Source organism: Mus pahari, chromosome 3 (genome assembly GCF_900095145.1).
Source record: "Mus pahari chromosome 3, PAHARI_EIJ_v1.1, whole genome shotgun sequence".
NCBI classification, from domain to species: domain Eukaryota; kingdom Metazoa; phylum Chordata; class Mammalia; order Rodentia; family Muridae; genus Mus; species Mus pahari.
In genome coordinates this window covers 54901855-54918945 of record NC_034592.1, presented here as the reverse complement: position 1 = coordinate 54918945, position 17091 = coordinate 54901855, and the positions used below count along the sequence as shown (strand labels likewise).

General features: G+C 44.6%; 1 protein-coding gene across 2 annotated transcripts in view; it reads right to left on the bottom strand.

Annotated features, from left to right (window-relative positions):
• Positions 1-15475, bottom strand: part of Cers6 (ceramide synthase 6) — a 245870-nt gene extending 230395 nt beyond the window's left edge. For both annotated transcript variants that reach the window (XM_021193317.2, XM_021193318.2), the window contains exon 1: positions 15116-15475. In XM_021193317.2, coding sequence (XP_021048976.1) covers positions 15116-15285 — 170 coding nt within the window. In that variant the 5' untranslated portion in view covers positions 15286-15475. The remainder of the gene's footprint in view (positions 1-15115) is intronic.
• Between the last annotated feature and the right edge of the window lie 1616 nt (positions 15476-17091).

Sequence of the window (17091 nt, the reverse complement as noted above, 5' to 3'; positions counted from 1 at the left end):
AAAAAAAAAAAAAAAAAAAAAAAAAAAAAAAAAAAAAATCACTAAATTTAAGAGGTATGGAAATGAATGTTCCTGATGTTAGATTTTGGCTTTTCTCCATATTTTAACAATTTCATACAGGTGTAAAAACCGTAATACACAGCATAAGAACCAAATGTTTACCTAAGCAGAGAGGAGTGGTGCTACAAAAGGACTGGAAGGCCACTTTCCCAGCAAGGTAGAAGGCATCATAAAGTGTTGAGAGGGAGCATAAATTGCTACAGGGTTTCCTGAAAGGTTCTGGCAACATTAGCAATTTTAGCTTTGCACATTCTCTGAGCCAGCACTCTTACCTCTGTGTATTAGTTTGGAGTAGACACCTCAGTACGAGCAGGTCTCTATATAATAATGAAGTTGTAACTTTGTTTCTGAAAGCATTTATAGAGTATCTGAATGAACTATGACTCTGGCTCACCATGCAATACTGTATCAAACTGAAAAAAACAACTACTCTACACTTGCCAGCTCTGGAAAACTACTCAAGACAGGCTGCTAAACTGGAAAGACAGGCTAAGTTCTATGGCAGAACTCAGAGTCGATCATTCCGTTTTATATATATTTAATTCCCATCTATCTGTCTTATACCCAAAGTAATGAACCGAAAGGATTCAAGAAGGATATAAACATATTCACTTCTCATACTGGTCATATCAAAGGCAAGAATTGAGGAATCAGTATGAAAAGCAGAACTTGGTTTTGTTTTCTTTCTGTATTGAGTTTCTCAATGAGATTGGACACATATAAAGTAATATTTTAAACAATGTTTAAAGGCTTGGTAATTTCAAATATTTAAAACATTTTCAATATTAATATATGGAAGCAGTATCGATCATTATAGAAATCTGTTATTATCTGAATTGAAGGTACAGCCAAACGTAGAATAGCAAACTTTCTTAGATAAGAACTCAGAAAAACATGGTTTTTTAAGTGGAGTGTAAGCTTTAAATGTAAAACAGTATAGTGTTTCAGCATGCTCAGAATAGCAATAATGTTTCAACATGTCTAGGATAACAATGTAAGGTTTAAGAACCAGGATATCTGCTGTGAGATACTGTCTTCTATATGTGGCAAGAAAGCTCAGCAACATGGTCACCTAAGCAAGAAGGGCACAAGGACAGCACCATAAAACCCCATCCCAGCCAAAGAATACAGGCAACTAATGGCCGCCGAGAGAGGGGGACTGGGTCTTCTCCGGGGTGGAGACCCCTGAGAGTTAATCTGATCCCAAGTAGGCAGCCCTAAACACAAATACTCATGAGCAGCAGGAAATGGACTTAGCAGGCTGTATTTATATATACATGTGCAGTGTGTGTGTGTGTGTGTGTGTGTGTGTGTGTGAGAGAGAGAGAGAGAGAGAGAGAGAGAGAGAGAGAACAATAAAGATGGAAAGGTCTTGAATTTGATGGGGGGAGGCAACACAGGAGTAACTAAAATGGGAAAGAAAAGGGAGAAAGTGACCTAAATTTAGTGCATGTGTATGGGAATTTCAAAAATATATATAGTAAAGTAAATTTAAGTAAGAAAGAAAAATGGTTATTTTAACTGGTCCCTTCTCTTGCTTACAGTCTCACATCCTCTTCCCATTCTTTTCTAGAATACTTTCTTTATTTGCTTTTCTCCTACCAGTGGTGTTATTAGGAGTGGGATCTAGGTCTTCATGAGAGCACTGTACACTGGGCTACATTCCCAACCATAACATTAAATTTGGCAGCCAAAACAGAAGCACAAGTGTGCGTGTGTGTGCATTCTCCCTTCTCCCTCCCCCTGAAAAGAAAAAGCATTCAGTTTTTGGTGGTAGCAAGCACCAGAGACAACGTCCTTCACAGGAAACCAATGGCTTTGAGTAGAAACATGAGCTTTGTTGCCTGAATTAGGTTTTGTAGCTTCACTCTGAAATTTAATTTTACTTAATTTATAAAACTAGGTCAATACTAACAAGAGGAAGTTTATGAGAAAAGAAGCTAACAATGGTCTCTTAATCTGTCTAACTAGTTAAACACAAGTTAGGGCATTTTCTTTGCCGGATGGCTAGCTTGCCACAAATGAAGCCATCTCCCAATGGAGGTCCTTTGATGCCCACTATCTTCTTCCTAGTCCAATGGGGTGCTGCCAGGAGCTGGCACGTCTCAATGTCAGAAAGCTTTAAAGTATTAATTAACAAAAACATCTTTAGTGGGTTCACTTCGTTGTGGTTATTCAGTGATCTCTTCAGTCAGGCATATTTTGTGCATGTTTCTGTATGTGTCCGGTTGATCACAATACAAAACCAAACCACACAGCTGTTTGTCGGGTAAGTGGTAACTACACATTTGAGAGCTAGGGTTTACACTTAGTGTGAATACCCATTAGGGTATAATGTGACTGAACCAGGTTCTACCAATTTTTGGTCCAAGTCAGAGTTCTAGGTCTTTCTGGCTGTGACACAACGAGAAAATCAATAAAATGAATGTCACCTCTCTCAGCACTGGCCTCAGGACAAGAAAGAGCATACTTAACTCCACTTGCAAAGGCAAGCACATCTCCTGTCACTTCTTCAGAGTTCCTCACTCTTAGATGGACTTTTAAAACAGGCCAAATTAAAAGTCCCCAGGACCAAGTGCATCCACTTTAGGAACACTTTAAACAACATGAAAGGCTTAAGATTCCTTGAATTATCTGAATGTTGGGTAAAGGTTTAGAGACTGGCTAACAAAGTGGAATGTGTACTGATAGGAAAGAAGACTGGCAAGCTCGCTTCTATTTCAACGCAACACTTCTTTGTCTCATCATCTTCAGCTTTGGAGAGAGAAAAAACTATCAAGCAAAAACATCTATCATCTCAACATCGTGGAAAACAACCAGCTGCATATCCTTTTTTTTTTTTTAGCAGAAAAAAAACTTTAGCCCTGTATTATGAAGTCACATCTGAAAACAGTGTGAACATTTTATTCCGTGTTATTAGTTTCAAAACATAAAAGAATTTTAATGTTGAGGTTAGCAAACCTCCTGTTGAAAGCTCCCAGGAACTCTCCGTGTATGTAGACTGGTCCCTCGCATCATCGTTCTAGCAAATACAAGTGATAACAGAACAGCTATCAGCTGAGGGCCAGAGGTCAATGGGAGCCCCCTCAAACTGCTTCCATGCACATCATACACTTTGGATTTGATGATGTAGCCTATTTCAAGCAAGAGGGGAACTAAGATACAGAATAGCAAGGAACTGGGATACAGTGGCCAAAAGGCGGGAGCAAGCCCCAGTTTGCCCATTAGCTGCCCTCCAGTCTTACATGGCTTAACTGTGCCAGATGAAGACAGCTGAGGTGGTCGAGGAGGACGGGCTGACAACCATGAACCCAAAGCTATCTCCGAGGAAGGCAACCTCAGAATGCCTGGAATCTCTTAGTCCATAGATCCTCAAACTCTAAACTCTCAGGTGACACGTTTGTTTTCCGAGTCTGGTTTTTCAAATAAACACAGGTACCTCACTGTAGGGAAAGCAAGAATCCAACACTGTAAAGCTTGACACAATCACACTCACAAGACACATGGCAACAAAGTGCTTGCTGGTCGGCCCGTGCCTCAGAAGTAACAGCTGGTGGCCAACCGCCACCTGGGTGTCTATTTTTGAGCACTGTCTCATTCCCTTTACAAGCCACAAGCAGCCTGTTGAGTGTGGCTGACGAACAATCAGCTCCACAAGCTAGACAGTGCACACAGTGGTGGCAAAGGCAGGGGCAGGGTGGGGGAGGTGAGTACATGGTTTCAGTGACACACAGGGTCAACATGTGGGCGGGAAGGAGCCAGTACACAGAGAACTGGCCCTGGGCACCTGAGAGCTACAACCCACACTTTTGATACCCATCATTAAAAAAAAAAAAAAAAAACTCACAAATCTTGGCACATGGACAATGGGGAAGGCAGCTCCTGCAACTCCGTCTCCATGGAGTCTCCTTTCTACAGTTACTCTCACCTCTGTAGGGTGAGGCAGTACAACTGCTTTCACTGTGTAGATGACCCTGGCTGTGACACACAAGTTCTTAGTGGGGAAGGACGGTGAGTCTAGCTCTCCCTGCACTGAGGGTCCTTCCACAAGGGCACTGTCTGCAGATTCCAGGCTCTGTCCGGATCTGAGTACCACAGTCCCTCCGAGGCTCTAAGGCTTACTAGCTTTCCGTGCCCCTCTAAAGAGAGCTAGAGCTTTGCAGCTTGGCCATTATTTCTCAATGTGGCTTCACATTATGGATGTCCCATACAATGTGTGACAGTGTTACAGGTCACCCAGCTCTTGAAGAGTATTTTATCGATTTAACATATTTGGGTTTACAATTAGTTTCCCTGGATGTGTAACAACTTGGAGTCAGTTTTATTGTTTTTTTTTTTTTTTTAATATCACCTACAAATAATGTACCCCCCCCCTTACTGGACAAGAGCGATCACCATCCCCACCCTACTGGCTGACCCATGGTAGACTGAACTAGGTTGGAATGAGTAAGTTTCAACTTCCTTCAAAGCAGGAACATTCACGATTCCGATAACTATGGCTAAGGCAATTTTTGGACTTGCCACTGTAAAAATTGTGGTTTTATTCATCTCTGCCTCACTTCCTCATTTAAGGGACAACCCACCACAAATACTGCACTAAATCACCCTAAAATACTCTCTCAGTGCCCTTTTCTCCAAAATGGCAGATTTAAAGTATTATTTACATGGCCAGACATGTACAAATTATATTTAAATTATGGCTAGGTGGAAAAAACGCCCATGGCTGAGAGCAAATCCCTCCTGCATTTCTGGAGTGAAGTGAAGTTAGACATAAATACTACACACACACACACACACACACACACACACAAATGGGGGATCTACTTATCTGTTTCTCTGAAAAAGACAGCAACGTATTTTTTTTCCAACCCAAGTTGAATGACTGTGGTTTTTTTTGTTTTGTTTGTTTGTTTGTTTTTTATAAATATGATCTCAATGGTAATAGACTGAACCTTCTTTTTTAGCGTTTTAATTGGGTGTTTATTATGTGACTATGAGTTTGTGCATACGAGTACAGTCCCCACAGAGGCCAGAGGGGGCATGAGATGCCCTGGAGCTACAGTTGCTGGCAGCTATGAGCCACCTGACTTAAGTGCTGGAAACAGAGAGAGCTGCCTTCCTCCGTGAGAGTAGTACACAGTCTTAACTGCCAAGCTGTTTCTCCAGCCCAATTTCTTTTCTTCTTTGGCATCAAAAGGAAGTAATCCACAGGACCTCAAATTCTGAAAGGGATCAGCCAGTGTCAGTCTTGATGCTCTCCCATGTTGGGGAGCTATTAGTGGGAGAAAAAGAGCTCTGAGCTATCTTGTTCTTAATGCCCAAGCCTATCAAATGTATTACATGTGGATGGAGTAGCCAAGACCCCATTCTTCATGAAGCTGCTAGGGCTGCTCTGACAGATACCACTAGAACAATCATCTTCCCAGAAGACAAACCTAAGAAAGAAGAGGAAAGGGAAAAGGGAACACAGTGGAGATGTCCTGCCTAGATAAGACTGGCTCTGTACAGGAAGTGTGTGTATGTGTGTGTGTGTGTTTTCATCATGCGCAGTGTGGTCAGCTAGATGTGGTATCTGGTCGTCAGAGTTCTGCCCACATCCCAGAAAATGACTGTGAGAAGACACCTGTGAACGGCTAAAATAAACCTGCAGGAAGAGCAGCCACTCCCCCAACCATTCTCACCCCAACCTCATACTATGTGTGTTTTACGGAGAAACTGTGTCTAGAGGGGTTTAACCTGCTTCCAGGCCTGTGGTTTGTAAGTGGCAGAGTCAGAATAAAGCTCTGATTCTTAGTCAATACGAATGCCAATTTTTATGTTTTATTACCAGCGGTGATAGCAAATGAACCCATTTCCCTTGAGACTGCAGGCAATAAAACAGAGATGAGACCAGGAGTGGGCGGTGAGCTGAGATTCCCTGCAAGGTAGGACAGGAATGGAGTTTCCTTAGAAAACCCTAGAGAACGACCTCACCCAAGAGCTCCCGGGCCAAGGTGCAGAATCCGAGGATCCAGGGATCCAGATTTGATGTGGCTTGTCACCTCTTCAAAACAAACAAGTCGTCTCTGGTGCACAATATTCATTACGGATAGTTGAGGAGGTGTGCCTGCGTCTTCCTCCCCTAACCAGCCAGGCACACTGCTGAAGATAGTGCTTCAAGTGCCAACACTAAATATTTACTCAACCAATTCAATCTTCCAGTCCCAGGGTCAAGTACATAACTGGGCCTCGTAGCCTGCACCACAGCACCCTCCCATGTCCCCCACACTAACAGGCTAAATTCCATTACTGGACATTACTTCCCAGGAATTTGCTAAACACTACACTGCCGTATCAGAAAGACACGATGTGTAGTTTTAATTGGATCCCCTTTCAAAACTACAAAGCAGGCACTTCTACCCACATGTTTCAGTACAGGACGACTGACTCCAGAGAATTCAGACCACTGCTACATAGCTGGTAAAAGAAAATCCAGACTTTAACCCAAGTTGCATAATCTTTCTGCTATCTATCTGTGCACCTGTTAACTCTTGTTATAGCTGTACATGTCTAATTAAGTGCAGGAAACATACAAGACTATCCATTTCAATGCGCCATCCTCGTCACACCTTCTGATGCTGCTGAAGACACGCCCACTGGCACATGACACCATTACTCTCTACAACACCAAAGTGACTGACTGCCTCTATCCTTCTCCATTTTCCGACACTCAAGACACTGTGTCCAAATTGCTGCTCTGCTTTCATGGCCAAGTCATTTCATCCTGCTTTGAAACAGTGATCTACTAAAACAAGACCTGAGGGTCACTCAGACTAGTTGGCAACTCTCTCTGGTACTGGCCAAATCGGTCCCATACAAGATTTTAGATAGTTTTTCCATGACCTCTCCCTACTTTAAATGATCCCTCTCCCTCTCTTGAGACTTCATGGTGCCCCTAGTGCCTCTAAAGAGTCTTCACTAATGTAGAGAGAGAGAGGAGGGAGGGAGGGAGGGAGGGAGGGAGGGAGGGAGGGAGGCACAGAAAAGAAAGAAGCCATGCTCTCAGGCAGCTCCAGGGAAGCAGGAATATCTTGTAACCTGAACACCTCCCAGATAAGATGTGACATTTATGCAGACAATGGCAAGTCCCAGCAAATGCTAGTCCTAGGTCACTGTGCAAAGAGATTACCTGGTAAAGGAATGTCAATGTCTGTCTGTCTGTCTGTCTGTCTGTCTCTCTCTCTCTCTCTCTCTCTCTCTCTCCCCCCCCCCAATAATTAAAAACCATCCAGCTATTTCCACCACACCCCACAATCCAATTCTAAGATAATAAACGCAAAGGCCTGGACAGGAAACACTAGTACTCTGGAAGAGGTCCATTCTGAAAGACACCAGGAAAAAAAATTCCTTTTTGAAAAATGCCCCAAATATTCTCACAGATGATTTAAAGAAAGAGTTTCATACAAGGACTAGACACTTTAATCAATTTTCAAAACAAGTGTTCTGCATGTATCTGTTGACACCTCCGAGCCAACACACTATGCAGCTTTCAGAAAGTTGTATTCAAATACTCAGATGTTCTAATCACTTGCTTCCAAACAGCATGTGACAGCGAATGGAAAGAGGCAAGAGAACCAAACCTGATCTCGCCTCTCCCAAATCTCCTCAGAACCATCAGTGGCCCATGTCACATGGCTCAGGAGGAAATCACCCCTTTGTCCTTGCTTGTTAAAATGTATCCTGTACTGACTGAGATACATTTACTGTAATCCTGAAGTGCAGGAGAGCCACACACTGAGTTCTTCTAGAACCCTGCATACCCCTTTGGGAAACCAGGCACTGTGCTTTTCCAGAGCCTTGTACACCCTCTGCCATGCTGATTAACCAGCCTTGGCAGTGCATACCTTTAGTCCTAGCACATGGGAGCAGAGGTCAGCAGATCCCCAGGAGTTCAAAGCCAGCCAGGGCTACACAGTAAGCTCCAGGACAGCCAGGCCTACATAATGAGAACTTGTCACCAAAAATAAATAAAAATATATATATACATATATATATATATACATATATATATATATATGTATATATATAAAACAAACTAAATGAATAAAATAACAAGACAAGCTCTTCTATGCAAGTGTCTTCCACAAGCGCTCAGTAAGCCCAGGTGCTTACAGATTTCTGATCTCAACGTCTTCTATCCCCTCCCCGTCCACACACCCCCGTCACATAATTCCAGACAGAAGAGGACCAATCATCAACATGAAGATAGTTATTCAGTTTAGTGCTTGAGGAAACCAACCCCAAGTGGAGTGGCACATCTGTTTCACCTACAAAGGTGCCAGACCTAGAGCACTGAAGACAGTTATGTCTAGGGAGTGACATTTTTTAACTCATTGAAATGTCTGTATTTTTTTTTTCTCTTTTGTTGTAGCAAAATGCATTTAACACAAAAGGTCGGATCTTAACCAATTTTTTAAGTGTACAACTTTATTTTTACTGCTGCCGTCTGAATGTTCCTGGCTCCCTTCTTCTTCAGTTTCATATGCTGAAACCTAATTAACCTTATGATGGCGTTTGGTGGGTTTGGGGGTGTGTATTTTTCTGTGTGTTAGTTATCATTTTTTTATAGATTTACTTTTAGTAGTTTTAATGGTGTACATAGATGTGAGTGCAGGTGCCTGTGGAGGCCAGAGGATATGGAGTTAAAGGCTAGTCTAAGATGCCCCCTTACACACACACACACACACACACACACACACACACGTGCTAACCAAACTCAGGTCCTCCCCCATAGTAGTGTATGTTCTTCACAACCTGGCCATCTACTAGCACATAAGTCCTTTTTTAATCAAAAGTTCAGAATTATAGCAATGACTTTAGACAGTGTCTCCAAGGGTCCCTGCCTGGAAAAGCTATTCACTCTTCCTGGCTCTGCCCTCATCCCAGCCTTCTCCATCTCACTCTCCACCACAGACTCAAGTACGGACTACTTCCTCCTGCCAGCATCTCTCTGTGTACTCAGAAACCTTCCTGATAAGAAAATGCTTGTAGGAAGAGGCAGGAGGCAGAAAGAAATACAAGGGTGTAAACATGACCAGATAAACAGACCAAGACAAGATGGAGGAGGAGGAGGAGGAAGAGGGGGAGGGGGAGGGGGGAGGAGGAGGAGGAGGAGGAGCAGGAGGAGCAGGAGGAGCAGGAAGAGGAGCAGGAAGAGGAGCAGGAAGATCACTTTTCTGACAAAAATAAACATAAAACCTCATCTCTTCATCTCAATAAGAAAATATCCATGAGAAATATCAGAGAAAGCAAAATGTAAGCTACTGATTGATTCTGAAATGAGTTATTTCCAGAGTCGACACGCACAATTCATATTTCAACAGAAAACTCTCTTCAAGTCTCCTAGGAAGTCTGCACTCTCCTCCCAAGGACTGCCAAGGGTTAATGTCCTTCTAGACAACTACCTGGCAACCTGTATCCATCAAGAACACTGGAGTAGTTCCTTGGGACTTAGAAATGCTACTTCTAGAACACATGCTGCTAAGAAATCAATGGAACTGAAAGATTGATCTACAAGAACTAGAAGATAGCCTGTAAACCCAACAGAACGCCGCATCCCCAGTGTAGAATGGGGGGGGGGGGAATAAAATCTTAAGGATCACGATTATCGAGGTACCGCTAATATGAAACAGCAGATAAGCTTTAAGAGGCCAGTGTGTTTAAACAACAAAGAGAAAAAAGATGAAGGGCAATCCAACCATACCATCAAGTCAAACTGGTCACCACAATACCCTGACTCAAAGGTATTTGAGAAGTGGTCAAAAGAAGATGAAAGAGGGAAAAATATAAAATCTTGCTTTAGAAGTCTGGTTTTGTCTGGTGACAGGGTGAGAAAAGAAAACTTTTTATTGCACTCAACTGTATTTTTTAACTTAGTCACTTTACATCCCACTCACTGCCCCCCTTCCCCCCACACCTGGTCACCCCCACCCACAATCCTTCTTCCCTTCCCCCTCCCCTTCTCCTCTGAGCAGGTGAGGACCCCCCTGGGTATCGCCTCACCCTGGCAGAGAAGTGTAAACTTAACAAACTTGAAGCTTTCCACATGCAGTGAGCGCTTGGGCTCCAGCATTTGTCAATAAGGCTTAGTCAGGTACCTTAAGACAGACAGACAGACAAAGCGATGCCTGGCAAAGCCACAGAAGAGATTCACCTGAAAGCCCGTCTCCACAAACAACTACTTCTAGAATACCCTACAAGCTAGGAACTCCAGAGAGGAACTATACAACCCCCACCCCTGTGGGGAACAGAGAGGCTCACAGAAAAGCCCCAAGTGGCACCTGGACACTGGTTCCATAACAGATAGTGTCTGTAAGTCATCTGTGGTAGGGTCAGGTTTTCGCAGACTTCCCCTAAGGTCCCAATGCACTGCACACAGAACAGAATCACACCTTTTACCCCCTGCGCAGCCTGTTACAAACAGCTGAATTATCACACCATTATAATGCAAGCCTTTTATTTTGCCAAATGAAAAACTCTTGCTAAACTTTTTTTTTTGACACTATTTTATTTGTTTACCCACAAAAAAAAAAAAAAAAAAAAAAATCCTTGGTAATAATTTTCTCCCAACCTAGGTTAAAAACTATAATCAAGAATCTCTTTGTGTGAGAACCCAGCTTTTAGCTCTTATAGCTGTCTGTGACACAGCAGGTGTCTACAGTTTTAATCTCCATAACACCATTTATCTAATAAGCTAAGTAAGGTGCATTTATAACATTTAATATCTAACCCTGAGTTCACGCAGAGAAAAACGCTCCCGTAAAGGTTAACCCTCCCTTCTGACCTGTGTTTGAGGGTAGCTGCATTTCTTTATAGTAACACCTTCCAGCACATTTCTGTGGTAGTCCTTCTCTAACTCCCCCGACCCAAACACACCACCCCACTCCATCCTCTTCCCCATCCCGTGATTTCCTTGCTGCTCAGGTGCCCTTACCTGATTCATCAGCAAGGCAGAGACTTAAGGAAAACCATAAGGAAAGGCCTGTCAGCTAGACATCTCCTTCCACAAGACTTAAGACACCTGTGCCCTGATGGTTTGGGAAGACACTTCCCTTTTGGATCTGAGCACTGCTCTCTGGGCTGGGGGTAGGGGGGGGGGTCAACTCCTGAAAAAGGACATTCCTCGTGTGCTGTGGCACTGAGAGTCACCCTGTCAGGAGTGAGCTACTGCTCTCTCACCCAGTCAGATGCCAGCTCAGCTCTGGATTCCAACAAAAAGAGTTCTGAGAGAGATCAAACAATGGTTTTCCCTGAAGCAGTTTCCTTTTGGCTAGTCAGGAAAGTTGTGAACTTTTCAGAACACAAAGTGATAAGTCCCCAAATGAGTCTTTTCTTCTAAACACAATAGAAAAACACCTTTAAAATGATTGACTAGAATATTCTTGCAAAAATAAACAAATAAACAAAATCCACTTTATTCTAAGAAGGCGTATTTCTGCTTCCTACAACATGATGGTTAAGTCCCTCAGAGTCCCATGTGATAATAACTACCAATCTTCAAATACAGGGGATCCACAAGAGTCAGAGATTTGGAAAGAAAGGTAAAGTACGGACCCTACGCCGCAGCCACCACCCACCCCCATCTTTTCATATCCAGAAGACTTGAAAGCAGTGAAGATCTAGCTGTACCACCACAGCTATTGCATCATGACTGATAACAGCCAAATTCATTCAGCTCAGTAGCTGTCAACAGATGGATAGAGAAATAAGTTCTATACACAAAATGGAGCACTCATTGACCTTAAAATGAATATCTTTCATTTGCAACATATAGGAGGTAAAATAAGCCAGATCTTTAGAGAACAAATACCATATGTTCACATAAATACATATATACATATATATGTATACACATATATAGACACACACATATATATACACATATATACATATACACACATATACCTGTAAGTATATATAAATCTTCATATCCATATACACACATACACTCACATGTCTTCCGACCTTTCACAATCACTATGATACAAGCAGAGAGTAGACTGGAAGTTACTAGAGGCTCCAGAGTACAAGAGAATAGAGACAGAGGTCAAGTTTTAGTTAGGAAGAATGTCTTTTTAAGATCTATTACTTAGGAAGGCAACTGTGTCAAATAAAATTGTGTACACCACTTAAGAACTCCCAAGAATAAATACTCGCATGAGAAGAAATAAATTTCTCAGCTGACAGGTACGTTTGCTCATGTGAAGAAATTATCACACTGGCTCGCTCCACTTCTCTCCAGGGCTAAGGGTTGTATAAGGCTGCTACTAACAGCCGGGGAGGTCTGGGTGTTTCACGGGCTCAAGTCAGTGACCTTAGACTGCTCTATTTTTAATCAGCCATGCTGGGACACCATATTGTTCTCCATATGCTGTTGCAAAATGACATGCTCTGGCCACTACTGCCTCCTCTGTTACACCCCAACAGTGGCAGAAAAAAAAATGAAAAGATAGAGCTAGTCAATTGATAAGACCCAACTCATCAATTGATAAGACCCGACTCAGTCGGTTCATTAGTGCTTTCCTGTGTGAAGAGAAAAGTATTATACTCAAGACACAATCAAGTATGTAATTTTGCAAAAACATTACTGACTTTTCTTAATGGGAGATAAAGATCTTGGATAATCAAGGATCCCCTAGTATGCTCTCAAGTTTGAAGTAAATCATAATCAAATGATAAGCACAGATTCTTGGAGGATGTGGCTCTATTACAAAAGCGTCCATTTTATGATGGGATTCTTTAATGTTAGCCAATACGGAACACTACAAAGAAACTTAACTCCATGTGCATCATGTCAAAAGGGTACCTAGCATGAGCTGTATCTTTGACAACAATCCAGTCTGGCTCAGCTACACTGACACTGACAAGATGCACACCATAGATTGAATAGCAGAGTGTGTACTTTGGGTTTGATAAAAACCCAAAAATGTAGAACCTCTCACTCCAGATGTAATTACTCTCTGACTTTTAGAGACCTGGGTCTGAACGGTTAAAGTTACATCTGTCAGGACCATAGAAGGAAGAAACAAAGTAGTTACCCTCCACAAAGTCAGCAGCATCCCACCGTACAAGGGTAACAAAGAGTCATTATTCACTTCCTAGACAGTCCATTAAATGTCTTCTACTCACATCGATGGCCACACACACACACACACACACACACAGGTCATCACTACTGGTAGTTGAAGGCTGCTTGCTGATCCTTTTGGATAAATTCTTAAAGTCATTAGATTATGCTAGGAAGAAAAATATTTCTGAAAAAAAGAAAACTGAACCTTCAGTCTGATATTACATCAGTGCTATGTGTGCGCCTGTGTAAGACAAAGAAAGCCAAGCACAAACCAAGCTATCGTCAATATTTTCCAACCTACTGAAGAGCCCAGAAGCAGACTGAGAGAGAATGTTGAGGGAATGTAGCTTTCACATTATGGTTCATGAGCTGCCTTGATTTTTTTTCTACAAGATCTACAACTAAAGATTTCCTTTAAAGTGGGTACCCAAAAGTGAATCCAGACAGATTTCATTGGGTGTCATCCAGCAACTATGTGTGGAGCTCCCCCCTCACACTGTGCTTCCTGAAAGTCAGCTTCTCTTCGCAAGAATGGTAAGGTAGGACCCGAGTTCCTATTTTCTATAGGTAAATGCTTGCAGCCTTCAAACACACCAGCTTTGTCACAGTGAGACTCGGCGCTGCATCAGTGACATATTTGCTCCGGATTCCAATCCTTTTAAAATAGAGGCTGTCCCTTTGTGCAAGTCAATTTCAGCATGGCAACAGCTGACTTACTTCACAATCAACGACACTGCCCATTGAAAAACACACCTTCCTTAGAACAAAACATACTTTTTTTGTTGTTGTTCCCAGGAAGCTTAGTTGCTATTTCAGGCCACAAAAGACACAAAAAGATACATTCTGACATTCTCAATAATGGATTTAGGCAAACCAACAGCAAACAAGATAGCCGCAGCCAGAGCAAGAGCCAAGGTGAGCTGGAGGCAGGGAAGGGAGTTGGAGTAGAAATGGGTATTTGTGATCTAAGAAATCAACCTTCACTGATGAATGGAGGTGGGAGGAGGAAAGAGGAAGGCGATTTTCTTTTTCAGTTAAAAGAAAGAAGTGTGCGGTGCTGAATTTGTTTCACGAGTGAGTGTTGAATGCACAGTAGGCAAGATCTAGTTCTGTGACTTAAGGCTGACTCGATGAGAGTAACACAAGTTTGTGTGCAGTTACAATGGTGAGAGCTAACCAAATCGAGGACTCATACCAAGAATTATGTGACAATTCTTTCAACGTTTCAAGTGTCTTCCGGTACCAGCAAGACGCTTATGATTAGTCACGGGGTTCTACTATCGATTCAAATGACTATTTCGAGGGGCACCGGTCCTGTTCTGCCCTCTTTTAAAGAAACCAGTAACGATCCGGAGTGCTGTCGTCACCTATTTCCCAGGACCCAGGGCCTAAAACTCGGTGTCACGGATGGAAGCCAGGGAGCAAGCTAAAGCCAAAGGTCCGAGCAAATTCTTCTGCAGCGCGGCCCGCGTGCGTGCAGGAGTGGAAGGGCTGGAAGTGTGTGCGCTCCTCCTCCCTCCGGGCCGCGCGTCCCCATCGTTCCAGGCTGTCAGGTGGGTGGCGGCGAGAGGAGAAGCCCAGCCTGGAAGCACCTAGTGCCGGCTCGGAGGGAGCCGGCCGAGCCCCCGGCGCAGCGGTTCCCCGCGGCCAGCCTCCGCTCACCTTTGTTCGCCGACCCTCTCTAGGAGGAGGAAGCCGGGAAAGGAGGAGCGCGGGCGGTGACCAAGCGCCCTGCCGCTCCTTCGTGGCGCCCCGGAGGAAATCCGCGGTCGAGTTGGACCCTCTCTAGCTCCCTAGAAGTCAGCCCGGCTGAGGGATCGGGGACCCCCACAGTGAACACAAAGGTTGGGAGGTGTGAGCCGAAGCGCGGGGGCGTGCGCCACGGAGCAGGCGAGTGTGCACGCGTGTGCGTGTGTGCGGAAGAGCAGGCACTCCGGCCCTTCTTACCTCTCGAAGATGAGCCGCACCATGAAGATGCAGAAGGCCAAGGGGAAGGCGAGGTAGAGGTCCTCCGCCTGCGGAAAGGTGGCTTCCTCCGTGTTCTTCAGGTCTGCCCAGGTGACATTGTGCGGAAGCCAAAACCGCTCGTTCCAGAACCAGGCTAAGATCCCTGCCATCTTGCTTTGTCCACTCCGGTGTCGTTGCTCCCGCGCTCCTCCGAGCTCTCTGCAGCGCAGGGCACTGGGGATGTGCGCTGGGTTGGCCGGGATCCTTTGCCGCTGCCGCTCCGCCTGCCGCCGCCTCCACCGTGGCCGCTGCACACTCTCAGGCTCCCCGATCCGCTCCACTCCTCCCTCTGGCCGCGCTGGGAAAAGGGCCGCCTCGCCTGTCACGTGGCAGCCTGGCCGCACGCCCTGATTGGCTAGTGTTCCTGTCAAGCACCGAGGCACACGCGGCCGGCTCGCCCACGCCCTGGGAGCTGCGGGCCGCGCTCCGGCTCTGGCCCCGCACCTGGAGCGCGTCCCGCACCTCTGTCCCAGCCCCAAGTTGGGTCGCACCTGGTCAGGACGCTGGCGCCTGCCGGCCCACTGGAGTGTCTGCGCTCTTGTCCTCTTCCTGAGCGCAGGGAGGAGAAAAGGAGCCTGGCAGGGGCCGAGCTGCCAGAGAGAGCCCTGCGCTGAAAAAGAACCTCCGAAGAAGAAGTAGGGGGCGCAAAGGCAAAGGAGGAAGGAGTGGGAGGGGAAGGCTCATCCTCTCCAGTGCTTAAAGAAAATCAGGAACTGGGGCTGGATGATTTGGCAAGAGACTTCTGCCTCCGACCCGCACCTCACCCCCATCCTTGACCTTCCTGCCACGTTTTACACTCCTGCTTCCCTTTGAGCCGACTCCCCCAAGGAACAAGGCTTCTAATTTTGATTTATGAAGTAGCACAAGAAATTAGGCATTTATGATTGATTAATGAATTTCTTGATGATGGTGTCTAATGGTGTTAGCAGCTAGTAATAGCAGCATTCTGGGAAACTGCTCTAGTATCCTCTGTAAACACTGTGAGAAACACCTTTTGACTTGGTTGATGATGGGGGCGGGGGTTTTTATTCCTCCTCTCCCTCCCTTTAAACCAAAAACTCTCAAGGCCTCCTGATTCTCACCTCCTGTTCTTTATTGAGCTTCCATTCCCCACCCAATGAAGTCACTCAAGGTCAGCTGTGATTGCAAAGGTCAGTGCCTGCCTTAATTCAGGCTGTTTGACATATGGCAATCTAACCTGTGGCAAAGACACCCTTTCCTTCGCAAAGAATGTCTTGTTGCACAGATGGAGAGAATGCACCCGCGTGTCATCTGACTAGGGCACTAACCAAGGCTTTCACCCTCATAAGCTAATTACATCCCAAGGTTTCATTCTCATAAGCTAATTACATCCCAAGGGCTTAGCCTCCAAATACCAGTGCACTGAATTTGGGGAGAACACAAACATTCAGTCCCTAGCAGTTCTCTTTGGATGGTCAACTCACTACTCTGTCCTCCAGACCTTTCCTTCCTGTGGTCATGGCTCAGTCCAAAGGGAAGCAGGCACTTTCCCCTTCCCTCCTGCTTGCATACCTCCTTTCTAACATCACAAATCCTCCCAAAGTCATTGTATAAACCATTACCTTACACCTCCACCACCTGTATGGCTACCAGCCATAACATTTCGCATCTGAGTAGCCCCCATAACCACCCAAACCCCAGTTCTGTCTGTGTTCTGTTACTGTCTTGTCTTGGCCATAGTGATCAGGTTGAAATTTTTGTCACATAATTCCAGTACTTAAACCAGCTTCATATCTGTTCTCCCCTAAGCAGAAATCACAGTCATTATAATGTCTGAAGACATTTGGTTCCTTATTATCTGATCTCTTGTGTTCTCTTCCCTCATGGCTCCCTGCTCTTTGCAAAACATATCTACCATACCTACATGGTCTTTGTGTGTGTGTGTGTGTGTGTGT